Genomic DNA, 25,696 nt, shown 5'->3' on the forward strand with positions numbered 1-25,696 from the left:
CAGCTGGGTCCACCATCTCATCTGAGGAGACTTCAGTGAACGTTAGTTTTTATGTTTTCAAGTCAGGTGATCTGACAGAGACGCAGCCTCTGAACTCATGATACACACCTGGTACAGGTCTGTAACAGCTGAAGTCAGTAACAGTAATGAGCCTTCATGAAGCCTCAGTTAGCTTAGCCACATGAAACTGCACCACCTGCTGACTTCCTCCACCTGCCTCAGCCCCACCCTGCAGACCTCAGCAGTCAGACGAGCTCAGTGAGGAACCTGAGGAACTCTTCACCTTTGAACAGGACTGAACAGAACTGAGACCACAGAGACCAAGAGAGAAACAAGCTCCTTCATTTGAATGTTTGTGTGATGTTTGTCTTATTTTGTTTATTTAATGATTGTGATGTGATCAAAACATTTCAGCACAAACCACAGCAGTTCAGGTTGTTATTTCCTTCCTGTCAGCAGGTGGCAGCATTTACCTATGAGTCCTCAGCACAGCAGACTGAGACAGGATGTGTTTGTGTTGCCATGACGACAGACTGCTGTCAAACAAACAGACTTCAGGAAAAATAATGTTTATTCAATATAACATTTAATAACATCAACATTAAATTCAACAAAACTAACTTAAAATTAACTGTTTTGCTCCGCCTCTTCCTGTTGCTGACTTCCTGTCTGTGCAGGTGAGGTCAGTCAGTGCTGTTGAGCAGACAGGTGAGATGCAGAGGACGAGTCATCCTGGTCACGAAGTCTCGGTCTCCTCGACTGAACCGCTTCAGCTCTGAAACACATGAGCTTCAATGTGATCAACTGACAACAAAATGTCGTCTGTCATCTGTGTGAGAGACGAAGAAACAAAGAGAAGAAGAAGAAAAGAAGCAAAAAGAGAAGAAACAAAGAGGAGAAGAAGAAGAGAAGAAGAAGAGCAGGTTTCATTTCAGGAGCTCAGACGGACTCACAGCTGATCACAGACTGACTGAGTGAACCAAAACTGCAGCATTAAAATACAATAAAAAAAAAATAAAAAAATTCTGATTTCAGGACTGCTGGGTCAACCACCTGAGTGTTACAGGAAGTGTGGAAAAATCCTTTAAAATAAATACATACATAAAACCACATTTGTAAACACACTTTAACTGAACAGAAAACATAAAAACAGCTGACAGACTGAGCTCCTGTACCGACCCTGTTGTATTGATCCTGTATTGATCCTGTATTGATCCTGTGTCTCACCTTCTGATCTCTGGTTGTTGTGTTTCCTGCAGGTGAGGGAGAGTTGACGACACACAGCATCACTGCTGCACACACACAGCAGAAAGTGGAGGAGAGAGTCGTCAGAGTCACACACCTGAGACACACACACAAACAGGTAAATACGTACACACGTGTGCTCTGATTGGTCAATAGACACCTGCTGTGATGTCAGACAGGAAGTGGCACTGACCAGGCTTCGTCCCCGGGGACAGACACTGAGGTGACCTCTGACCCTGAGGGCTCCCTGAAGCCCCGCCCATTGAGAATCAGCCAATCCCAACATAGGACGAACCAGATCACCTGAGAACCAGACGTGAGCCTCACCTGTCCCGTCGTCAATCACCAGTCTGATCAGGTACACATCAAAACACACAGCAGACACAGTATCAGTGCACAGAATACACACACACACACATCACAAATGTCCAGTATAAGTACACACATATAAAGTTGTGGTGGCACATGTACCAAAGTTTAATGTCTTAGCAGCACTGGAACCTGAGTGGGTTTTTACAGCCCTGAGTGGAGCCTGCAGGTCCTCGTCAGACAAAACTCAGGGCACAAAAACCTCCTGTAAAGATTCATGACAGAAAACAAATGTCTCAGTCGGTTCTGGAGACACTTACTTTGCTTTGGACTGGAAGACTGACGAGGTGGAACCACAACGAGAACTGGAACAAGACTGAGAGACAGACAGACAGAAAGACAGCAAGAGAGACAGACAGACAGACATAAAGACATAAAGACATAAAGACATAAAGACAGAGTTCGGTCAGTGATGAAGACTAAAAATGTCAAACTAACAGAACAATAACATATGACACATTACAAACTGGACTGGTGCAAGAACGTGGACATGGTCTACAGAAAGGGCCAGAGCCGCCTCTACTTTCTGAGGCGGCTGAGGTCCTTCAACATCTGCAGGACGATGCTGAGGATGTTCTACGAGTCGGTGATGTCCAGTGCCATCACATATGCTGCTGCCTGCTGGGGCAGCTGCCTGAGGGTGAGGGACACCAACAGACTCAACAGAATCATTAAGAAGGCCACCATGTTGTGGGAGAGGAACTGGACTCTCTGACAGTGGTGTCTGAGAGGAGGATGTTGTCCAAAATAAGGACGATACTGGACTTTCCCTCTCACCCTCTCCACAATGTGTTGATCGGCTACAGGAGCTCGTTCAGCAACAGACTCTGACTCCCATGATGCACCACAGAGCAACACAGGAAATCATTCCTGCCTGTCGCCATCAAACTGTTAAAATCAGCACTGTGACGGACACACTCACTTTATATATACAATGTATATATTGGTTTTTTACACATGTACATACCTACATTTTAAATTTTCTTAAAAATTTGAATACATTGTAAATACTTTGTAAGTACTTTGAGATTTTAGTTTTTGTTTATCCTATTTTTATACTCCACACTTTTCACCTTTCTTGGTCAGGAATACTGCATGTGCAATTTCTGTAAGAACAAGAATTTCCCTTCAGGGATTAATAAAGGAATTCTGATTCTGATTCTGATTAAAACACAGAGCAGAACACAGTAGAACAGGCAGCAGGACTCAATAGAACTCAGTAGACCTCAGCAGAACTGAATAGAACCCAGTAGAACTCAGTAGAACCTGTGTGTAAACGCTCCCACACAGCGAGCAGCTCCACTGCAGCTGCAGGAACAGGAAACAGACCACGTGACCTTTGACACGACCCACAATGCACCTCTGCTGTGTGTTGCTGGCCCACGCACCCAGGTACATCATGGGTGCAGGAGGGGGCGGAGCCAAGCTGACAGGAAACACAAACACACCAATCAATGAGCACATAAACACATTATTGATCAGTAAGCAGGTGAGTGTGAAGTTACCTCAAAGCTCCCAGAGAGACGACAGCAACTGAGCTGACAGGTAAACTGCTGCAGTACACACTTCCTGTCCTGACACACACACACACAGGTGAGGTGAACACAGCATTTAAACTGTAACGTGTGTGTGTGTGTGTGTGTTACCTGGACAGCCTCCTCTGAAAAGCAGACAGCAGCAGTGTATTGCCAGGCAACAGGCCAGGCGGGTAGGGGGTGTGGCTTAGGTCCAGGTACACCTGGAGACTCCTCCCACTTTGGTCACACACCGTGAGACGCACACCTGACAGACTCCTGAGACCTGCGAAGACCTGAACTCTGACTCTGACCCTGAAACCCGAACCTTCTGCAGGTTTGGGTTTCAGAACTTGTTGCTAAGACAACAGATCCAGATGAAGGACCTGGTAGAGCTGCAGTGATTAATCAACTCATCGATTAGGACATGAAGCAACAACTGCTGATATAACTGATTAATGGATTAATATTTTACAGACTCAATAATCAATCAGTGAATCATGAAAACAATCAGCAGATTAATCAATAATCAAACCGATCAGCTGTACCTGTGAGTGTGTCTCCAGATCCACTCGTCCTGTCGTTCAGATTGATCCTGTCAGACACCAGAGCCTGAAAACACACCAAGTCAGACCTGAACACACACACACACACACACACACACACACTAATTCAGCAGGTGGATTTGTCTGACATTTTTAAAGTCCAAGTCAAGTCGATACAAGACAGAAAGCAAAAGGAAACAAACAAACAAACAAACAGAGCCACTGGGAGGACTCGGTGTTGACAGAGTAAACAAACCAATAGTTGCTTTACTGTAAAGTGCAAACACAAATTGTTGTCGAATGTCCCGATATTGTATTTTGGTAAAGTAATCACTTCCACCAGCTCTTTGCAAACAAACCGTCCCTCAAATCTAAAGGAAGTGAGTCTTTCTGTTGTCTTTACTTCCTGTCTTGTTCCTGCAGAGGAGAATCGAGTTTATTCCCACTTCTAGTTTTCCCAGCCGCTGAAAGGAGAATCTGAACCAGGTATGGATCCTCTTCAGTGTGACGAAACATGACCCGAGCACAAGACACCACAGTGAACAAAAACCCAAACCAAACAGTGTGTGTGTTGTGCTTCTAAGCACACACACATTGTCTCCAGCAGGGCTGCTGCACTGAAGGTGTTTTACTGTGTGTAGGAGCCAAACGCAATGTTATGAGGAAACATGGTGACTCTGTATTTGTTGTGGTCACCACAGGGGACGCTGTGGTCATTCAGGCCATAAAAGGGTATATATGTAATGGGAAATCGGGGGCCATCAGGTGTTGTGTGACCCCGGCAGGGCAAATGGTTTTTTGACCGCTAAGACACAGGTGTTGAATGTTGGGAGGATGAATGGACACATGTTGTTGTTGCACCGAGAATAAACCTTGTATGGAACAGTCAATGGAGATGTGTGAACTCATTCCTGATCTAGTAAGGAAATTGGGACAACTTGTCCCCAGCGTGTCAGATAGGTCGCTCCGGGGTCAAACCGCTCAGTAGCTTGTAGTAGACTAAGCTCCTATAACACTGTGAATCTCAGGTGTAATTAAAAACTCAGACCAAACTCTTCCAGTTAAACAGCCTCAGGTGTTTGAGCTTGTGTTTTTGTCCAAATAAATCCTGATTTCCTTTAACGTTTGGAAAGACTGGAATTCCTTGTTTTCATTGTAGTGCACACGACTCTGATACCTTAAACTGCCTGACACCTGAACGTGTCGTCATCTCCGGGTTTAAACTGCGTGTCAGAGGCTGCAGGTCAAAGTACTTTCTGGTCTCAGTCTGAACCTCCTGACAGCATTAAACCAGAGCTCTGAGGCAGCAGAGGTTATCTAGTCTAACTTGTTTTTGATTAAAGGAGGAATTTCCTTTTCTCCTAAAACTGAAACTGATCACCATCGACATGTGGTTATCAATGAGGGACGGACCTGAGCTGCATGAAGGTAATGTTTCACTCCTCCCTTCTGTTCATCCAGCTGCAGTGTTGTGCTCTGAGGGTTTTGCTGGGTTTGAGTTTGTCAGACAATCTGCCACACGGGGAACAACGTTTTCCTGTCTGTTCTGCTCATGTGCTTGAAGTTTGATGTTGTTTTCTGTGTACCCCAGCTGAGTCCCGGTTTGGAGAGCCACACATGTTTCATGCTTCCCTGATGTGTGTGCGTTCCATCTTTCCCCCCTCTGCCTGGGAAGGAAAACCCTCATACTGGTGGTGACCCTCAGGATCATCTCCAAGGTGACGACCCACTACAGGTTAAATACCTGGAGTTTCCCTTCAGTCTCAGAACTGAAGAAGCCTTTCGGATGAGAGACAAAACGTCTTTGACAAAAGACATTTTAGACACCTAAAGACATCCATGATGACTGCGAACCGACATGGACATCCTGTTCTGTCCATCACGTCATGTCCTTCTCATATTTTCACAAATCCTGTTTGGTCTTCATCAGTTCTGGGGAGAAGATTCTCAAGTCTTTTTGAAATAATTGTTGTGCACAGATTATAATCTGAGAATATAATGTAATTACTGCACTATTCTCCATCTTTGCCCTCCTGACTGTAAGGACTTCCTCACTCCATGACGCCAGAAGTTTACCTTCCTCTTTAATCCTGTTAAATGTTTTCAACAGCCAACAGCTAATTCCTCTTTCAAGGTTTTAAACTGCTGAAAAACCACCTGTTCCTTGATTATAAACTGCTAACTGTGTTATTTATCTCCTCCAGTGTGACGTCTGCTAAGATAACATCATTCTGTTCAATACCAGTTCAGTCCAAATCTTTAAGAACATTTTTCATTACCTCAACAGTGTCAGAGGTTTTGGGATATAGTTGTTTGTAATAATTTAAAAAAATGTCCTCTGGATGATATTTCAGTTGATTTGTTTCTGAGTCCTGAATCAGTGAATCAATAAATGTTGTTTCACCTTCCACTTGTTGGACGTCAGACTGACAGATTCATGTGTCTGTTTGTGAAATCACACCTTCATGTCAGCATCTTGTTCTAATAAATCACAAATATGTTACCTTAATTGTTGAATATGCAGTCATAATTTGGGATCTTTATTGTTTTATGGTGCTGCTCTAGAAGATTATTATATTGTGTAATCTGGCAGTTAAAACAGTCAGTCTGTCACATCATGGCCTTCAGTGAGTCCCACAGGTGGATCCACCTCACTGCTGGTGTTCATATTCAGATGTTCTGTTGGATTTAATCTGTTCTACAGTTTTTTATCGTAAGCCTACAGTTAACCAAACCAAACCAAACCGTATTCCTCTTCCTCCCACCTGGATGAGCCGTCAGGTGTACTAATGTGATGTGAGACATCAGACTCCTCTAATCTACTGTCCTTCACCCTGTAACAGTAACAATACAAACATGGTCTGTCCTGGAATATGTGGACCTGAGATAAGTCCTGTCCTGTGGATGAGCAGATCACCAAACATCAAAGAGTCCAACGTCTTCCCAGACTGTTCAGTGATTTCATAACTAGTTCTCATTTTTCTTTTGACGAGTTGTGTGTAGATGCTGTTTTAAAACTACATAAAAATCTCCAACACAAACACCCTCAGCTTGCAGGTCAATTACATCCAATAATGATTTAAACGATGTTTGTTACTGTCAGGAGGTGTTTATACATTAATTAGGGTTGCAGTATGTTCCTCCAACCCCCTCTTTACAGTGAGGTGTCTGCCCTCCTTCTCTTTTATTTATTTGGTTCAAACTTAATCTTATTGGTTAGCGATTCTTCTTCTGTGACTTTGCACATATGAATTGTAGTAAATATTCTTAAAGCCAAATCGTTTTCATTTCTCAGAAAGAAAGAAAGATTGATTGAGTTTCTTGATGAAGATGATATGCATCTTCTGATTTGGTCCAACTTTCATCAGTTTTAAAGCAGCATTTGAACATGAAAGAACCTTAAACCAACAACATGAGGTTTTGTCTCTGCAGGTCGTGTCCACTCAAGTCACTGATTATGTTAATCAATCAGTTACATGAAGCTTTGTGTTTGATCTGATCAGTGAAACAGCTTCATGAGCATGTGACTCTGATTGTTTTAATCAATACTTTGACTTTAAGTAACACATCATCCACAGAGACGATCGATCAGAGGACACCTGAAATCAATAATCAGTTTACCTGCAGTCCAAGACCTCCGAGACAGACAGGACTGTGGGCGAGAGAGCCTGACCACATACAGAGAGAGAGAGAGAGAGAGACAGTTCATCAGTTTGTCTGTGCTGACAGACAGACAGACAGACTGACAGGTCAGTGGTGGTCAGGTGCTTTTGTATCTCTGCTGATATGCGGGTCACATGACAGTTGAGATGAGACACAAAGTGGAATGTGATGATTCACCTGTCTGTAGGTGTGTGTTTTACCTGTCTGTAGGTGTGTGTTTTACCTGTCTGTAGGTATGCAGCAGCAGTGGGCGTGTCAGAGTGTGGAACCTCCAATCAGGTTGGACCTGAAGGGTGGAGTCAGTGTGGAGCTCCACCTCACTCCGCCCAGAAACACCACAGCCAATCAAAACCCTGGGATCCTGGTAGACAGACACGCACAGACCAATCAGGTGTGGACGAGCCTGCTGCTGTCAGGTGACTCACCTGTTTGTCACTGAGGGAGGATGTGATGTAACTGCTGTGATGTCACCTTATAAATAATCTGCTGTCTGACAGGATGTTTGTTTTATATTAAATTAAAAGTCCTAACGCTCTGTCAGCTGATGTCAGCAGGTGAGACGGACTGTAGACCTGCACTTATGTCTCTGTCTGTCCAAATGTCCGTCTGTTGTCTGTCCAAATGTCTTTCTGTCATCTGTCCAAATGTCTGTCTGTGTCCCAGCCTTGAGACGTGTGGTGACTCAGACAGTCGAGCTTCAGTTCACAGATTATTTAAATTTCATACGACTGTGAGTGCAAACCAACGGAGGCTTTGGGTTTTATTCATTTAGATGCGAACTCATGTTGTGTCCTGGTCCTCAGTGATGTAAGCAGCAGTTTGTGTTCTGATTGGCTCTCAGTGACCCTCCTCCTCACAGCCAATCAGCTGGATCAGGTGGTGTGTTTACCTGTGTGTTAGCAGCAATGAGTCTGTAGAAAGATCCGGGCTGCAGGACAGGAAACCAGCGAGCTGACACACCTGAGATGAGCAGGACCACCTGCAGACAGGTGACAGACAGGTAACACAGGTGGGTAAAGGGTCTCTCAGGTGTGTGAGAGGTGTTCCGGTGTCTCACCTTGTCCTCCTGTTCTGTCTCTGTCTCTCTGTCTGTCATTGGTTTGTTCCTTGGGTTCCGCCCCCAGCTGACCACTGGGCCAATCACAGCAGCTCTGACAGAGAAGCACAGTGTCAGCCCTGCCTCCGCCTCCTTTGACTCCGCCCTCACATTCCTCCAAGCCACACCCTCCTTATGCTCCACCCTTATCACCATGGATACACAGGAAGGGCCAGCCACAGGACCAGTCGTCATGGTAACAGAGGAGGAGGAGGATTCAGAGTGGGAGGAGTCATCTTCCTCATGTCTCCTCTTCCTCCCAGTCTGACGACCTGCTGTGACATCTTCACCTGACTCCCTCTGTCGCAGGTGTGTAACCATGGCAACGGACGGACTCAGTACATGGAGGTGGTCCAGAGAAAACTGCAGGTAGACTCTGACACACACATATTAAATCAATAAGGAATAATAAACAGACAGACAGACTGTGTGTGATTGTGTGTGTGTGTGTACCTGCAGTGTTTATGTGTGATGTACTTGTCCTCGTCCAGGTGTTGGTAAGAGGGAAAATCTGAATGGATGAATCTCTCTGTTACCATGGAGAACTGCTGGACGCACACCAGACAACCTGCAACACACGCACATGAATGTGCAGGTGACCTGTTACCTGTGTGTGTGTCTGTGTGTGTGTGTTTGTACTGTGTGTGGTACCGATCCAGGCGCTGTTGAAGACCGCCCTCTGGCCTCCCCCCTCCTCCTCACTGGTCTCCGTGACGACGCAGGCCACAGCTCCCGTCTCGTCCCTCAGCTGCAGTGTGTGTTCAGATGCGTGTGATGGAAGCTCCAACAGGCCGACCAGCAGGGGGCGCCGCCTGCCAGACAGCATGGAGGACATCACGACTGAACCCCCACAGGACATCAACACGGTTTTCTCAGGTGGACACAACCTGAATCCTTAACCAATCAAATCAAAGATTTGCTTCTTTTGAAAATTCTTTCATGTTATTGATCAGTTTTAAATCCTGTCAATCTGAGTTGGACTTTCTTCCCCCAGGCTGTCTCCCTGATCTCCCCGTAAACCACCTGCCATTGTGTGAACCATCACACTGTTTGCACTACATGTATATATATATATTTTTTTTTTTATTTATTTATTTTTTTTTTCTTGTAAATATTTTATTCTTCATTTTATTATTATTATTGCTATTTTGTATTTTGTATGGTGCACAGGACAGAGAAAAATCCGGAGTCAAATTCCTTGTATGGTCACACATACTTGGCAAATAAAGCTGATTCTGATTCTGATTCTGATTCACAGCTTCCTGATGGCTCCTGCTCTCAGCAGTCCAGGTCAGGGTTTACCTGAGTCTGTCTCGAGGCTGGCTGCTGCTGTCAGGGTCAGACATCAGGGTCCTGCAGGACCAGGACAAAGCTGTGTTCATCTGAGATCTTGTGAGACTGGATCCACCAGGAGGCAGCAGAGACCTCAGAGAGACTGAAGACCAGCAGTCAGACTGCAGGGACCGAGTGACGTCTGAGACACTGACATACTGAGGGACAGAGGGGTCCACCTGGAACTGCAGAGACACAGAGAACGCTGAGGACACAGAGACACTGAAGGATCGACTCTGTCAAATAAACTGAAGTGAATGGTGTGTCTACCTGCATCAGAGGACAGGTGTGAGGTTCGTCCAACATCTCGGAGTAGATGTCCCTCCGTCTTCCTCCTCCTCTTCCTCTCTGTCTCCACACAAACTCCATCAGCTTCCACGACAACACGCACACACACTGCTGCTTCAACACACCAGGAACCAGACTGGAGACAGACAGACAGACAGACAGGCAGTCAAACAGGCAGGCAGACAGACAGTTTTGTACAGCGATGGGTTTTTCCATTAACAGTTTTTATTTTTTGCCCTCTTTGTTCCTGCTCACCTGTGTGAGAGCTGTGAGCTCAGGTGGCAGGTCCACAGGTACTCGGACACGCCGATGTTTTTCTCCAGCAGTAACCGTGGTAACGCGCCATCACCGGGGCAGCTGGAGTCAGGTGATGACCCACTCACCCTACTGAAGGCGGTGACCCTGAGGCTGGAGCGCAGGCAGGTGCAAAGCATGCTGGGAGGAAAGTCAGGACAGGGCCGGTACAGGAAGTGGATGTGGTGAATCTGCAGGGGAAATGTTAAGTACAACTTTATGCTGTCAGAATCAGAATCAGAATCAGAATCAGAATCAGAATTCCTTTATTAATCCCTGGAGGGAAATTCTTGTTTTTACAGACATTGCACATGCAGTATTCCCGACCAATAAAGGAGAAAAGTGCAGAGTATAAAAATAGGATAAACAAAAAACTAAAATCTCAAGCATCGTGGGAGTATGAGTCTGTTGCTGAACGAGCTCCTGTAGCCGATCAGCACCTTGTGGAGAGGGTGAGAGGGAAAGTCCAGTATCGTCCTTATTTTGGACAACATCCTCCTCTCAGACACCACTGTCAGAGAGTCCAGTTCCTCTCCCACAACATGGCTGGCCTTCTTAATGATTCTATTGAGTCTGTTAGTGTCCCTCACCCTCAGGCAGCTGCCCCAGCAGGCAGCAGCATATGTGATGGCACTGGACACCACCGACTCATAGAACATCCTCAGCATCGTCCTGCAGATGTTGAAGGACCTCAGCCGCCTCAGAAAGTAGAGGCGGCTCTGGCCCTTTCTGTAGACCATGTCCACGTTCTTGCACCAGTCCAGTTTGTGGTCTAAGTACACCCCCAGGTATTTGTACTCCTCCACCACCTCCACAGTGTCCCCTTTGATGTTGATAGGGGTCACTGGAGCCTTGGTCCTCCTCAGATCCACCACCAGTTCCTTGGTCTTTGTCACATTGAGCTGTAGGTGGTTTTTCCCGCTCCATGTGACAAAGTTGTCCACTACCGTCCTGTACTCTCTCTCATCCCCCCCAGTAATACACCCAACCACTGCAGAGTCATCAGAAAATTTCTGAAGATGGCAGGACTCTGTGCAGTGCGTAAAGTCTGTGGTGTAGATCGTGAAGAGGAAGGGAGAGAGGACGGTCCCCTGTGGAGCCCCGGTGTTGCTGATCACTTCATCTGACAGGCAGCACTTCAGGCGTACGTACTGCAGTCTGCCCGTCAGATAGTCTGCGATCCAGGACACCAGTGGGGCATCCACCTGCATCGCTGTCAGCTTCTCTGCCAGCAGAGCCGGCCTGATGGTGTCAAACGCACTCGAGAAATCGAAGAACGTGATTCTCACAGTGCTTGCCGGCTTGTCACTGGCCACATCACACACACACACACACACACACACGCAAACACGCACACACACACACACACCTGGCTGTGACTCACCTCCACAGAGTCTCCTGCTCTCAGCTTCCTCCTCAGAGTCGGCTGATAGGTCAGGCACAGACCCACCGTCCTGTCAATCACATACAGCCCCGCCCCCTCACTCACCACCTCCGTCACTGTGCCCTATCAGAGGAGAGGGGTGGGGCTTACTTCACAGGTAACATCATGATAGCCAATCACAGTTCAGTCTTCTCTGCATTTTACCTGGTAACTGATGACTCTGGACTTTTTGATCCTCATCACTGATTGGACCGTTTCTCTCTCAGGCTCCGCCTCCACACAGTCATCATCATAAACATGTGATGTCATCAGTGGAAGGGGCGTGTCCAACTGTGAGTCAGCGTGTGTGTGGTCTGCAGGAGTGTGTGTGTTATTGGTTTGTATTTCAGACTGCTCGGTCACACACAGGATGTTGTTTCCTCTCCAGCCTCGTAGGACACACACACGCAGCGCCGTCACACACACACTCTGACCAACACACACACACTGAGCCCACCACAGCCTGCTGGGGTCCTGGAGAGACAGACAGGGACAGAGACAGACAAACAGAGACAGAGACAGGGACAGAGACAGACAGACAGGGACAGAGGTTTAGTGTCGTTCTCAGTGATCAGCCGATCAACAATCATGAAGCAAACTTGTTTGACTCGTTCAGTTGAACCTCTTCGTCTTCATCAATAATAAATCTTTTATTGATTTTATCTGCAGTCACTTATGGTTATGAAACTAAATTATCACCCGTTTGCTCTCATGTTCTCATTCAGGTTGTTTTTCTGGTGCCTGTGACGACCAACTGATTTATCTGAAAGTCAGAAGAAGAAAGAACAACAGGAAGTGACATCACACAGAGAGACAGGATGTCCTACCTTGACAAGGACAGGTAAACTGTGGGAGTCCTCTGTCAGAGTGAAGCAGAAGAAGGTTGTCCCTGCCACAACCAGCAGAGGGCAGACTGAACCCACACGACCACAGACAGAGACACGCTGCCCACGAGTCCTGAGAGACAGACAGACAGACAGACAGACAGAGAGACAGACAGGGAGGCAGAGGCTGGTATTGTCGATCTTTGTTCATCACACACATTTCATCATGCTGTCACACCTGTGAGGTCAGAGGTCAGGTGACCCACCTGCTGCATAGCAAACCAGCTGCTTTTCTGACTCCAACTGCTCTGCTAAGCCCCGCCCCTTCCCCAGGGCCAGCAGCCAATCCCTGCTCAGAAGCAGGACAGAGCAGAACAGGAGAACCAATCAGCTCAACGTGGCCTCTGGTCTCATGCTGGTCCTGCCCAGGTGGACTGTGGGGGATGTAGTTCCAGTGAGGGAGGAAGACAGGCTGATTCAGCCACTGAGGAGAAGGAGACAGGCACTGGAGAGAGAGAGAGACAGAGAGAGAGACAGAGTCAAAATGTCCAGCTGCAGGTAAGGAAGCTTAATAAACAACACACAATCCAACAACCAACAGACCAACAACTGACCAACATGTGCTGTGATCTACGGACAAAGTGTGTGTGTCTTTAATGACTTTAACTTTAATCATTTAACTGCATGTTTGCCTCATTAACGTGTTCATGCAGAGGAAACATCAAACTGTGACACACAAAGCTGTAAGACATCATCACTATCACTGATACTGTAACTTCCGACCGTCTTCAGACCCTGAATGCATCAAACTGCAGGTATCACACTCACCTCACACCTGATGCTGCCACTGGCATCCGTCAGCCTCCACTCTCCTCCCCGCCCCTCTCTCAGGCAGCCAATCAGCAGCAGGTTGACCCGGGGCAGAGCCTGGTGACCCGGCAGAGAAAGCTCCGCCTCCTTTGCCCATATTCTCTGCTGATTGGTGCTCCAGGACAGGTTACTGACACAGGCCAGGTGCTGCCGGGAGAGCAGCTCTGAGACAGACACAAGCCTACCGAGGACAGGAGGGGATGGGAGGGGACAGGTGAGGACAGGAGGGGACACGGGGAGGACAGGAGGGAACAGGTGGGGACAGGTGAGGTTGAGAGTAATTCTATCAGAACTAAAAATAGTTTAAAACAGAGTAAATCTACATATTAAATATTTTTCATCAGTTCTTATTACTGTGACGTTAGTACTTTAACGGGTCATCTCACCTGTAGCTGACAGGTAAGGTGTGTGTGACAGACAGGTTTTCCTGTATCGTCTTCACCACACACACACTCAGCTGATCAGAACACACACCTCGTCCTGAAACACAGAGACAACATCACACAGGATGACCCTCTCTATGACCTGTAGACTGTCCCCTGGACGTGTCTGTGTGTCCCCTGGACGTGTCTGTGTGTCCTCTGGACGTGTCTATGTGTCCTCTGGACGTGTCTGTGTGTCCCCTGGACGTGTCTGCGTGCCCTCTGGATGTGTCTGTGTGTCCCCTGGACGTGTCTGCGTGTCCCCTGGACGTGTCTGTGTCCTCTGGACATGTCTGTGTGTCTCTCTGGACGTGTCTGCGTCCTCTGGACGTGTCTGCGTGTCCCCTGGACGTGTCTGTGTTCTCTGGACGTGTCTGTGTGTCCCCTGGACGTGTCTGCGTGTCCTCTGGATGTGTCTGCGTGTCCTCAGGACGTGTTTGTGTCCTCTGGACATGTCTGTGTGTCCTCTGGACGTGTCTGTGTGTCTCTCTGGCTCCTAATCCACAGATTCGTCTCCTCTTTAGTGTTCATGTTGTGGTTGTTTCTGCTGTGCTGCCACAGGAAGTTGATGTCACGTCACAAAGTGTTTGACTTTTTTCACGTCACTTTAACAGTTTTGTGTGAAAACAAACTAACTGAATGAGTAATTAATTTGAACTGCATGTGAGTCCAGTGATGAAATAAACTGAACCAAAGTGTGAAGTCCTTCATCTCTGGTTCTAAAGTTCAGGTAAACACGGCGATGACATTAACTGATGTGTCACAGCTACACTTCACTTATTATGAGTCTGACATGTCGCCCCTCTCACTGTCTGTCAGGCTGTCCGACTCCCTCAGCAGGTGATTGGCTGACACGTGAGGCTCATCAGCTGATGAAGCTCACCTGGACCCTCAGGTTATAAAGGACGGCTCAGGTGTTTCAGCTCCCACTCTGGTTGGTTTGTCTGGGTTTTATTGTTTCTTTTGTGTTGTTGGTTGGTTTGGAGTCTTTGATTGGAGGAACATGTTGAGGTGCTGCTTTGTTAGCTGGGATTTAGTGAAGGTGGACCTTCATAACTGTGGTGCAGCTGCAGTCCTGATTGGAGACTCACTGAGATCTGGTCCTCGATGTGTCCTTCAGGTCAGGACTGAATCTCAGTCCTAACTGGTTCCTGTTAGTCTGTTTCACGTTTCAGGTGGGTTCTGCTTCACCAATCACATGAACCCAGAGCGTCTGGTGCAACACACCTGCGAACAGCTGGTCATGTGACGGTTACCTGCCAGCGTCTCGTCCTCAAACTGCTCCTCTGGATCTGCACTGAGGATGAGGGTGAACCTCAGTCTTTGTTCACTCTGTCTCTCCATCCTTACAGCTGACATCCACCCTGCACCACCTGCTTGGTTGGACTTCCTGCTCGTCACGTTCACTGAACCAGTTTGACACAACACAGCAGTAATGTGGATGTTTGGTGATTGGTTAGTTAACTGACCTGTCAGTACGTCGTCAGGAGGTGGAGGAGAGGTGGAGTCGGAGAACAGAGGCTCGATGTGCTCAGTGATGAAGCTGTGGATCTCCTTTAACCACACGGACTCCTGCAGGAGGAACATCCAACTGTTTTCAGTCCGACTACACCAACGTGTCATCAAGTGACTGACCAATCAGAACTCGAGCTGACATCATCAGCCACAAAACCATCAGCTCCACACACACATGAATGTAACAGCAGCGTAGTTTGTATTTTGTGAAGAATCAACTCCTTTAATCTGATGAGTCGCCTCACAGATGGTTGTTGTTTTTCAGGCAGTTCATTAAACTGTTATTAAAGTTAATAAACTTTATGATTTTATCCTGTAATAACCTGCTTCACCTGCAGCAGGACGTCACAGTCTGCGCCTGCAGGTGACGTGATGTCATCAGTGACGTTAACACCGAATCAGCGCGGTGTTTTCGGCTCAGGGTTTAACCGACGAGCCGGTTTTATGACGCAACATGAGAGCTGCTGTCACATTAACGTGTCTGAACTGTGAGTACAAACTGCAGTGCAGGACGGTACTGACGGCTTCCCCGGCGGCTCGGAACTGGTCCAGGAACTGCTGCAGGGAGTCCATGTCCGCCGTCCGGTAAACACGACATCCGACTGCACGTCTTATCGCGGACGAAACGTTAAAGCTGAGCGCGACTCGCTCCCGCAGAAAGCCTTCAAACAGCACTTCCTGTTGAGCTACGGTGTCCGGGGAGGCTCAAAGCGGTTACAGGACGCGTTTCTGGCTCGGAGGTTTAACTTGTTCTGAACGACGGTCTGTTAAAGTGAGAGGAAATAACTTCTGGACCGTCCAGGCTCCAGCAGGTCTGGACCGGATGCTGACGTGGTTCTTGTACCTTCTCTGAAGTTCTGTTCATGTGGAGGCTGTAGACACCTCAACAAACGAAGAACTGGACTGAGTCAAAGCCATGTTTGGTCATAATGGATCTGACAGGAAACAGATCGATACCTTGAGAACAGTTTCTACAGTTTCAGTTTTCAGGATCAAACTGCGTCATGTCTCCACATTTTTGAATAATCTGACACTTGATTTAAATAAATAATCTAACTTCAGATCCAGACTCTGCTGTCATGTGGCTTCATCCAGTGTGAACACAAGACGTCCTGACATGTTGAAGAAACCACATCTTTTATTCTTCCATCCCTGTGAAGGAACGAGTGGAGTTCATACTGGGTTAAACACCATAATCCAGCCACAGTCTTACGCTTATATTCATGTGGAGACGCATCGCTGCCAGGACAATTCAACTTGTTTCGCTTCTTAGGGAAAAATATATTATTATTTATTCCTTAAGTCAAAAGGATCACTTCACAGTGTCGTACTGCTGGTCTGGAGGTCTTTTCTAGATCCTCAGACTCTCTCAGACCTGTTGACCATCAGCTCTGTGAGTGCAAATGACACGTCTTCTCACACAAGCCAACTGTTATTCAGTATAATTCAAGTTTTATGATTGGTTATAATAAAGTGTCTGGCAGATGATCCTGTCTGGGGTCTCATGATGTACATATCATACATGTACATGTATATACAATCTATATATACAATCTGTAAAAAATATCCATAGCAATACTGAACCCGCTGGAGGGACACCTCTTATCTGGACAGAGACAGTCCTGGGATCCCCCAGGAGGCGCAGGACTATGTTCCTGTTTTCAGAGCCAGTCCTGGTCCAGTATTCAGCCAACACACGTGTGGTGTGGAAACTCCAGCTTGTGAAATTCTGCAATCTTTAAAAAGGGAGAATAAATTTGAGCAATTTTAAGGATTTGAATGTAGTAGTTCTTTTAATACAATTCTTGTAATACTTCTTTAGCTGCCATAAATATGTCAGACACATGTTAGAGATAATTTTGGATGTCTTTGGTGGGGAATCTTTATTTATTTATTTATTTATTGACAACCAGACTGTCTGGCACCCCTCCTCCTCTTCACAGATTGGATGTTTGATTTGATTACATTACATTACATTACATTACATTACATTGTATTTGGCAGACGCTTTTTAAACCCAAAGCGACTTACAATCGAGGACATAAACAATGCGAACCAGCATAAGCAGGAGTACAAGAATACAAGAGAAGTGGTGTTAGTAATGTGTTTTTTTTTTCTTTTCTTCCCTTCTTCCTTCCTTTTTGTTTGCATTACATCTCATAGGCAATTCAGGAGCAGTAAGTTACATAGTCATACAACAAAAGTGTCACGGAACAGGTAGGTTTTCACTTGTTTCTTGAAGGTCTGTAGAGAAGATCCTTGTCTAGTGGCTATTGGTAGTTCGTTGATATACACCAATTCTAACCAATCAGACGTTGGAATACAAACTAGCTCCACCCAGTTGTACGAGTAAAATTCCCGCCCGACCGGCGTTGCTGGGTGGGCGGGGAATGCATTTTGACTTGCCGTTCCGTCGACCAATCACAAACGGATATTGTGACGCGCTCCGCCCACGAAGGCCGACCGTGTTCCCGCCCTCTGAATGGGACTAACCAACGGGGGCGTTGCTGGGGGGCGGTGCCGAGCTCGAGCTCGACCCAGTTTGAAAGTGAACCAACATCTTCAGTTGCTCCTTCAGCCACCAAACAATAACAAGAAACCGTGAATCTTAAAAACACGAAACCCGATCCAAAGTCTCCTTCAGCCTGCAGCCGGCCCTCCTGACGAGTGAGTACATCGGGTCACCATCTTACTGTCTGAATTGGCGTAGTTTAACTGGAAATGAGCTGGCTTTGATTTGCCGGTTTTCTCTGACGTGCAGAATCTTCTCATAAAAGGCTGGAAAACAGGAATAAAATGGCCGCTGAAGCGGTCACGGTGTCGTGGTTTTGAGATTTGTTAGCATTTCTGTGCATTTGTATGTTTGCACTTGAAAGACCGTTCAAAACGTGTTGTTGTAAACACGGAACGCCCATTATGGAGAACGAATGCCAGGAAATAGCCTTGTTCCGTCCATACAACTATGACCTCTCCGTAGCATAACCGGAGCCCGTCGTTGAAAATGCGTAGCTGCTATAGCTCCGCTGTATTTCCATTGCAGACAAACCCGCTTGGCACAATAATGGCACTGTGTTTAAAATAATGGTAATAATAATAAACTCCGCGTATTAACAAAAGTCTTAGATTCTGTTTTCCAGTGTGCCTGTGTTTGAAAGCTCTCCTTTCTTTGCCTGCTGGCAGGTTAGCAGCCGCTAGCGGAGGGGGATGGGGCGGCTAGCTCCGCAGAGGGCGGGAAGCAAATGGTGGCCCATTGTTCTGTCGGGCTAGCAGTTAGCGGGGCTAGGCTAACTGCAGCAGACCGTAGATCTCCACAGAAGACGCGGCTAGCTCTGGATTTCATTCGTCTCTAAGGCTCGTACAATTCACACGCGGATTGAAGGGACCAGGCTCCGACGGGATGTCCCAGCACAGTCACAGACCGAACACGGGTCCTGCCTTGGTCAGTGGGCCTTCTAGCTCGGCTGAGAAAATGGATCCCCACTTTGTTCTTTGTTATTCCCAGTCAGCCCCCGTTGGGTTGCTGATGGGCCCTTATTTGACATTTAACGGATTATTGACGGGCGACTTTCTACTGAAAGTCGATGTGCTCCAAATACAGACATGAATTTCAGTAAAGAATATTTAAATCTCTTATCTCTCTAATTTTGATTATGAACAAAACATGACATGGAGGTTAAAGGGTCGCTCCACTCATGTATTTATTTGGTTACATCAAAGTGGATACATGCCCTTGAAGAAAACATTCAAAGAGATTAGAAACAAGATTTAACACTTATTTAAGAAATGACAGGAGTCTTATTTTGTCCCAGTTTGTGCTTTTTTGATCACAGTAAGCAACCAGCAGAGGCTATCTCAAGTATTGATTATTGGGGTTGGACCAAGGAATTAATCTATGAGATAATTAAGAGTGTATCGATAATAAAAGTGACCTGTGAGCCCCAAAATATGTGCGACGCTCTGGGATGAGTAAGAGATCAAAATGTTTTGTGTGTGTGGAAAAAATAAATGATGTGAGAATACAAATTATTCTTCTCAAAGTTGGACGTCACAAAGTTGTAACCAGCTGTTTCTGGACTAAACGTGGTTATGGTATCTTCCTCTGTCTGTCTGTCTGTCAGGCTGCCAGTATGATGCGTAAAGACGTCAACAAGCCGAAGGGGAAGACGTCGGCGTACGCCTTCTTCGTCCAGACATGTAGAGAGGAACATCGGAAGAAGAACCCAGAGCAATCAGTCAACTTCGCTGAGTTCTCCAAGAAATGTTCAGAGAGATGGAAGGTAAGTCAGAGACAGATAGGCAGGCAGACAGACAGGTAGGGAGAGGCAGACAGACAGGCTAACAGAGTGAGAGTGTCTGTCTCACTGTATGTGAAGCTCGACTCAGCTTGTCAGGATTCATCACGTCTGTCCAGAAGGCAGTTTGGACTCTGATTCCAGCTGGTGTAGCAGCTGGACAAACAGGTTCAGGCTGTGATCATGAGTACTGAGTGAAGGTGCTGGTGGTTAACTTCCTGTTGTACCTGTTCAGGTGTGCTAATATGAGATATGATGTTTTGCTTGTTAGTGAATCAGGTGATGCGTCTGTTCTGTATGAAACACTTCATCTCAGGTAATGAAGATGAAAAGATGATGAAAGATGAAAGTGACATATTTTGTCATTGGAGGGAACTCACTCCAATGAAATTCGTGCTCTGCATTTAACCCACCCAAGTGACGTGCACACACACACAACAAACCCGGGGCAGTGGGCGACCGCGTGCAGCGCCCGGGGAGCAGTGGGGGTTAGGTACCTTGCTCAAGGGTACCTCAGCCATGGACACCGGTACAGGGAATCGAACCAGCGATCCACCGGTTACAGGTCCGACACCCTAACCGCTGATCCACGACTGCCCCCAATGAAGTACTCACTGATACTTATTTGTGTACCAGTTAATCCCAACATGCTGTATGTGGATTAGAACTGGTCTACACGTTTTGTTACGTTTGCGTAGGGCTGGGCACCGAACTTCGGTTCTTTTATGGTACTGACCGAAATGCTTCAGTAGTACCGAGTATCGAAATATGCCTCGCCTTTGGTGCCAAGTTTTGGCACCCAGAGGTTAATCACGTGATCAACACCTGATCATGCTGCCGGCGATTGGCTGTAACGTAACATGTGATTGCGGCATGCAGACGGGGTTCACGTGCATATTTGTTGGAAACTGTAGTTGTGTGTGTGTAGTTGAACCGGTTAAAAAATGCCGCTGAGGTCGAGTGTGGCTCCATTTTTGCAAGATTGATGCCAATAGTGCGCGATGCAAGATACGCAGAAAAGTCATTGTTGCTAAGATCGGCAACATGACTATTTTGGTGAAGCAGAAAGTTCAGAGCAGAAAGTTGCTCCGTGTTTAACTTCAAGAAGAGTGGATCGCAGCTTTCTCCTCTCAGCATTCAAGTTCGCCTGTGGACGTTACAAATCCTGAGCGTACGGCGGCCGTCCGGCCGTACAAACGCACTGCATATAGGAAACCAGATGCAAATACAGAAATGGGCTACGTATATACTACGCATTCTTATTTCTTATCTTTCATAGTTATTATTTGCAGCACTTTTCTGTATTTGCAACACCTGTCTGTATATGCAGCACATTTGTACCACCTGAGCGGCCTGATTCAAAATCTCCATTGTTGCAACTGCACTGGAAATTATTCGTTGTTTATTTTTTCTGTAAGAAAACTGCTTGGAGTGGAAAAATACCAAAGCTGAAAAATAAAACCCAAGATTTGTACTGTAATGTGTAATGTAATTTTCTTTTTGTTAGAATTGATATTATAAAATTGGTATCAAAAAAAGTATTGTTCAGGAACCGGTATCGAAGTGAAGGTATCAGTATTGGTATCAAAATTTTTTGATTGATAGCCAGCCCCACGTTTGCGCCTCTCGTCCACATGACTCTGGTGTTTTCAAGCTCCTGAAACAGAACAACTTTGATATGCTGTCAGTCACCTGTTTGAATACGGAGGCGTTGTGGATTAGTGTAGACCCAGTCCTTCCAGAACCTTTTGGATACACTGACATAAAAACCCAGCGTCCCTTCCTGATTGGACCTAGTCAGTCTGATGTCGCCTTTCCTGATTCGTTGTGCTCGTATCATTACGCCCAGTGCACATGTTTGGCCGTGTGAAGATTGCGTGAATTGTCATGTGATACGTGTGACCTGCGTATCAGGGCTCCAGTGTGGATGCAGAACGTTTTGGTTCCACAATTAAAAATGTGTGTAGAGATTGTATTTGTTGCAAAACGCCGTATTAGAACTAACTGACCCCAGATCAGTCAGATGTCGTCTGCTGACTCTCTGTGTGTGTGTGTGTGTGTGTGTGTGTGTGTGTGTGTGTGTTGTCAGGCTCTGTCTGCCAGCGATAAGAAGTGTTTCGAGGACATGGCCAAGGCCGACAAGGTGCGCTACAACAGGGAGATGAGCGACTACGTCCCACCCAAAGGCTTCGGAAAGAGGGGCCGCAAGAGGAAAGATCCCAACGCACCCAAGAGACCCCCGTAAGTCAGCACCACACACACCTCATCTGTTCATGTTCACATTCAGGTGGTGTCAGCTGCACCACATTGTGTTAATCTGCTGTTGAACAATGAGTGCAGGTAAAGATGGCTGACAAGAGAGACACAAAACCAAATCAGTCGGTTTCAGACGGGATTCCAATAGTTTTTCTCTTATTGTAAACTTGACTTTCCTGGTCAGATAAACAGTCTGGACAGCAGGAGAAGCACAAACATTAACCTGTCTGTCTCTCTGTCTGTCTTCCTGCAGGTCTGCGTTCTTTGTGTTCTGCAGTGAGTACCGTCCCAGTGTGAAGCAGCAGTTTCCTGGTCTGTCCATAGGAGACTGTGCCAAAAAACTGGGGGAGATGTGGAGCAAACTGTCCCAGTCTGAGAAGCAGCCGTATGAGGAGAAGGCCCAGAAGCTCCGAGAGAAATACGACCGGGTGAGACAGACAGACGGGTAGACAGACAGGTAGAGAGAGTAGGTGTGGGATGTGGTGCCCCCAGTGGTCACTGCTGATACTGCGCCTAAAATCATTTCCTCATAGACGTCCAGTATTAAACTGCTGACAGGATGCTTTCCACTTATTCCTGTTTGTCCGTCCATCACCAGTTTTCTTCTGCCTCTCTGGGTTTGGGTTGTGCTGGCAGCAGATTAAACTTCTTATTCTTATACTTATGTGGTCATGAAATCCTTTGAGAGGCTGGTGCTGAACCACCTGAAGTTCATCACAGGCCCCCGGCTTGACCCCCTGCAGTTTGCCTACCGGGCAAACCGGTCGGTGGATGACGCAGTCAACATGGGACTGCACTTCATCCTCCATCACCTCGACACCCCAGGGACATATGCCAGGATCCTGTTTGTGGACTTCAGCTCTGCATTCAACACCATCATCCCAGAAATCCTCCGCCAGAAGCTCTCACAGCTCACAGTGCCGACCTCCACCTCTCAGTGGATCTACAACTTCCTCACTGACAGGAGGCAGCAGGTGAGGCTGGGGAGCATCACCTCCAGCACCAGAACCATCAGTACTGGCGCCCCCCAGGGGTGTGTTCTTTCCCCGCTGCTCTTCTCCCTATACACTAACGACTGCTCCTCAGGGGACCCGTCCGTAAAACTACTTAAGTTTGCGGACGACACAACTGTAGTTGGCCTCATCAAGGATGGTGATGAGGCTGCCTACAGACGTGAAGTAGACCAGCTGGTCCTCTGGTGTGGTCAGAACAACCTGGAGCTTAACCCGCTCAAGACTGTGGAGATGACAGTGGACTTTAGGAAGAACCCACCCACCGTACCTCCTCTTACCATTCTCAACAACACAGTGTCTACTGTGGACTCCTTTAAGTTCCTGGGAACTACAATCGCCCGGGATCTCAAGGGGAAGTCCCACGTAGACCTAATCAGAAAAAAGGCCCAGCAGAGGTTGTATTTTCTGCGACAGCTGAAAAAGTTCAACCTGCCTCAGGAGCTGCTGACCATCTTCTACACCTCCATCGTCCAGTCTGTTCTCTGCACTTCCATCACTGTCTGGTTTGGATCGGCCACCAAACAGGACAGAAACAGACTGCAACGGACAATCAGGTCTGCAGAAAAAATCATCGGGGCCGACCTGCCCTCCATCCAGGACTTATACCAGTCCAGGGTCAAAAAACGGGCAGGAAGCATCACTGCAGACCCCTCACACCCTGCACACAAACTGTTTGATCTGCTTCCCTCTGGTAGGCGTTACAGAGCTCTGTATGCCAAGACTACCAGACACAAAAACAGTTTCTTCCCCCAGGCTGTCTCCCTGATCTCCCCATAAACCACCTGCCATTGTGTGAACCATCACACTGTTTGCACTACCTCATTCCACTGTTTGCACTACATGTATATATATATATATTTTTTTTTTTTTTCTTGTAAATATTTTATTCTTCTTTTTATTATTATTATTGCTTTTTTGTATTTTGTATGGTGCACAGGACAGAGAAAAATCCGGAGTCAAATTCCTTGTATGGTCACACATACTTGGCAAATAAAGCTGATTCTGATTCTGATTCTGATTCCTGAAGGCCTCATCCCACAATGTTTTCCAGCTGCTCCCTTCGGGGATCCTGAGGTGTTCTTTGGTCAGATAATATGTTTCCTTGGGTCTTCTTCAAACTGGACTTGCCTGGAGCACCTCCAAAGGGAGGTGGCCTGGAGGTGTCCTAATGAGATGGCTGAACCACCTCAGCTGAACCTGAAGCAGCAGCTTCACTCTGAGCTTCTGAGCTCAGCCCCTCTGAGCAGGAAGCTCAAGCTGAGGGTTTGAGTTTAAACAAAACTGATGTTATGCTGCTGGCATACACACTCATAACCATGTGCCATAATGAGCTCTGTGTGTGTGTGTGTGACAGGACATGGTGGCGTACCGCGGCGGCGGGACATATGCAGCCAGAAACCCCAGCTCTTCAGCTCAGGGAGGAGAGGAGGAAGAGGAGGATGAAGGAGAGGATGAAGACGAGGAGGACGATGATGACGAGTAGAGAAGAAGAGCTGAAGCTGGATGAGTGACTGAGAGTGTGTTAGAGAGAGAGAGAGAGAGAGTGTGTGTGTGTTTCAGAATTTAGACGGCGTTAATGTGAAGGTGAGGGTCTGTGACAGCTGATTGGATGAGAGCTGGCAGGTGACAGGCTACAGTTCTGTTTAAACATGAACAAACCTTCAGTCACAGATCAGGGCTCACTGATCCCTCTGTGTAAATGATTGAAACTCACAGTTTGGATCTGATCCCACATCAGCAGCTCTCTGATCTGCTTTTTTAAATTCACACCTGATCTATCAGAAGCTGCTTCAGGCTGCACAGAGCAGGTGAGCCACACAGGAACAACATGGTGATTTCAAAATAAAGGTGGTCTAACAGGACCTGTATGTGATGTAATGATGAGGATGCATTTTAACAAGTGAAACATAACTGGACTCTCAGCTGTGGAACTGAAGGTTTCTGTTTGTGATGAAACATCAGCCTGAACTGTGGCAGATCAGATCAGATTAGATTAGATCAGATTATCATCAGCCTGATCAATGAAGGCCATGTTGATTAGCAGCTGTAGTGACAGATTGATTAACTGCTTCAGTCAGTGAGTTTATCAGCCGTCAGGTTGATCGTCTGAACCTGAAAGTCGCTCTGAAACACACACACACAGGACCACAGAGTGTGAGTGTGTGTGAGAGTGTGTGTGTGGTCAACTGTCTGACACCAGACGATAGTAAAGTAACCCCCCCCACACACACACACTGTTACCATGGTTACCCCTGCACCCCCCCCCCCCCCGCGTGTTACCATGGAAACCCCTCTTCCTGCTCTTCATCATCATGTTGTTTTTTATTTTCTTACTGAAGGTTTATTGCAGTTCTGTTCCTTGTTCACCGTCAGAGTAGAAACTTCAACTTTTATAATAAAAAGTGACTGAAAACACACTCAGCCTGTTTGTTCTTCACCTCCTGATCAATCGTCTGTTCACTTCAGCTGTTCAGCTGTCCGTCATGTTTGACAGACGGCAGACGTGTGTCCACATGAACGTCAGAGAAAACTTCACTGCTTTTATGATTCATGACGTACTAACAGATTCAGTCTTACAGTGGCTTGCGAAACTATTTGGCCCCCTTGAACTTTGTGACCTTTTGACACATTTCAGGCTTCAAACATAAAGATATAAAACTGTAATTTTTTGTGAAGAAACAACAACAAGTGGGACACAATCATGAAGTGGAACAAAATTTATTGGATATTTTTAA

General features: G+C 46.7%; 2 protein-coding genes across 5 annotated transcripts; one reads left to right on the forward strand and one right to left on the reverse strand.

Annotated features, from left to right (window-relative positions):
* Positions 1 to 555: 555 nt before the first annotated feature.
* ctc1 (CTS telomere maintenance complex component 1) lies at positions 556 to 16,869 on the reverse strand. 2 transcript variants are annotated; one of them, XM_046380490.1, is made up of 25 exons: positions 15,923 to 16,868; positions 15,355 to 15,457; positions 13,850 to 13,943; positions 13,422 to 13,644; positions 12,860 to 13,098; positions 12,597 to 12,726; positions 11,935 to 12,243; positions 11,731 to 11,853; positions 10,308 to 10,537; positions 10,035 to 10,188; positions 9,735 to 9,949; positions 9,084 to 9,244; positions 8,886 to 9,000; positions 8,394 to 8,808; positions 8,226 to 8,315; positions 7,560 to 7,697; positions 7,295 to 7,341; positions 3,677 to 3,762; positions 3,261 to 3,414; positions 3,120 to 3,188; positions 2,881 to 3,040; positions 1,875 to 1,930; positions 1,439 to 1,595; positions 1,228 to 1,342; positions 556 to 775 (listed from the first exon to the last, which is right to left on the reverse strand). In XM_046380490.1, the coding sequence occupies exons 1-25, from the start codon at positions 15,971 to 15,973 to the stop codon at positions 684 to 686; spliced, it is 3,726 nt and encodes a 1,241-aa protein (XP_046236446.1). In that variant the 5' UTR covers positions 15,974 to 16,868; the 3' UTR covers positions 556 to 683. The 2 variants fall into 2 exon arrangements, with proteins under 2 accessions (XP_046236446.1, XP_046236447.1); XM_046380491.1 differs by lacking the exons at positions 556 to 775; positions 1,228 to 1,342 and having other exon boundaries at positions 1,445 to 1,595; positions 3,120 to 3,183; positions 15,923 to 16,869.
* A 1,036-nt stretch (positions 16,870 to 17,905) lies between these two features.
* hmgb2b (high mobility group box 2b) lies at positions 17,906 to 25,378 on the forward strand. Of its 3 annotated transcripts, XR_006842384.1 has the most exons (6): positions 18,632 to 18,839; positions 19,519 to 19,677; positions 21,782 to 21,933; positions 22,202 to 22,376; positions 24,316 to 24,552; positions 24,835 to 25,378. XR_006842384.1 is itself a non-coding variant. In XM_046380493.1 (5 exons), exons 2-5 carry the CDS (start codon positions 19,528 to 19,530, stop codon positions 24,442 to 24,444), a joined length of 606 nt encoding a protein of 201 aa, XP_046236449.1. In that variant the 5' UTR covers positions 17,906 to 18,067; positions 19,519 to 19,527; the 3' UTR covers positions 24,445 to 25,378. The 3 variants fall into 3 exon arrangements, 2 of the variants coding, with proteins under 2 accessions (XP_046236449.1, XP_046236448.1); XM_046380493.1 differs by lacking the exon at positions 18,632 to 18,839 and adding an exon at positions 17,906 to 18,067 and having other exon boundaries at positions 24,316 to 25,378; XM_046380492.1 differs by having other exon boundaries at positions 24,316 to 25,378.
* Positions 25,379 to 25,696: the final 318 nt, after the last annotated feature.

Source organism: Scatophagus argus, chromosome 23 (genome assembly GCF_020382885.2).
Source record: "Scatophagus argus isolate fScaArg1 chromosome 23, fScaArg1.pri, whole genome shotgun sequence".
Taxonomy (NCBI): Eukaryota; Metazoa; Chordata; class Actinopteri; family Scatophagidae; genus Scatophagus; species Scatophagus argus.

Excerpts from the sequence above, each read along its gene's own strand:
- ctc1 (XM_046380490.1), bottom strand. The coding sequence starts at position 15,973 with ATGGACTCCCTGCAGCAGTTCCTGGACCAGTTCCGAGCCGCCGGGGAA. Across the intron at positions 13,944-15,354 it reads TCCTGACGACGTACTGACAG|GACGAGGTGTGTGTTCTGAT; the intron begins GTCAGTTAACTA and ends TCTGTGTTTCAG. Across the intron at positions 12,727-12,859 it reads GCTGGTTTGCTATGCAGCAG|GACTCGTGGGCAGCGTGTCT; the intron begins GTGGGTCACCTG and ends TCTGTCTCTCAG.
- hmgb2b (XM_046380492.1), top strand. The coding sequence starts at position 18,798 with ATGTCCCAGCACAGTCACAGACCGAACACGGGTCCTGCCTTG. Across the intron at positions 18,840-19,518 it reads CGAACACGGGTCCTGCCTTG|GCTGCCAGTATGATGCGTAA; the intron begins GTCAGTGGGCCT and ends TCTGTCTGTCAG. Across the intron at positions 19,678-21,781 it reads AATGTTCAGAGAGATGGAAG|GCTCTGTCTGCCAGCGATAA; the intron begins GTAAGTCAGAGA and ends GTGTGTTGTCAG.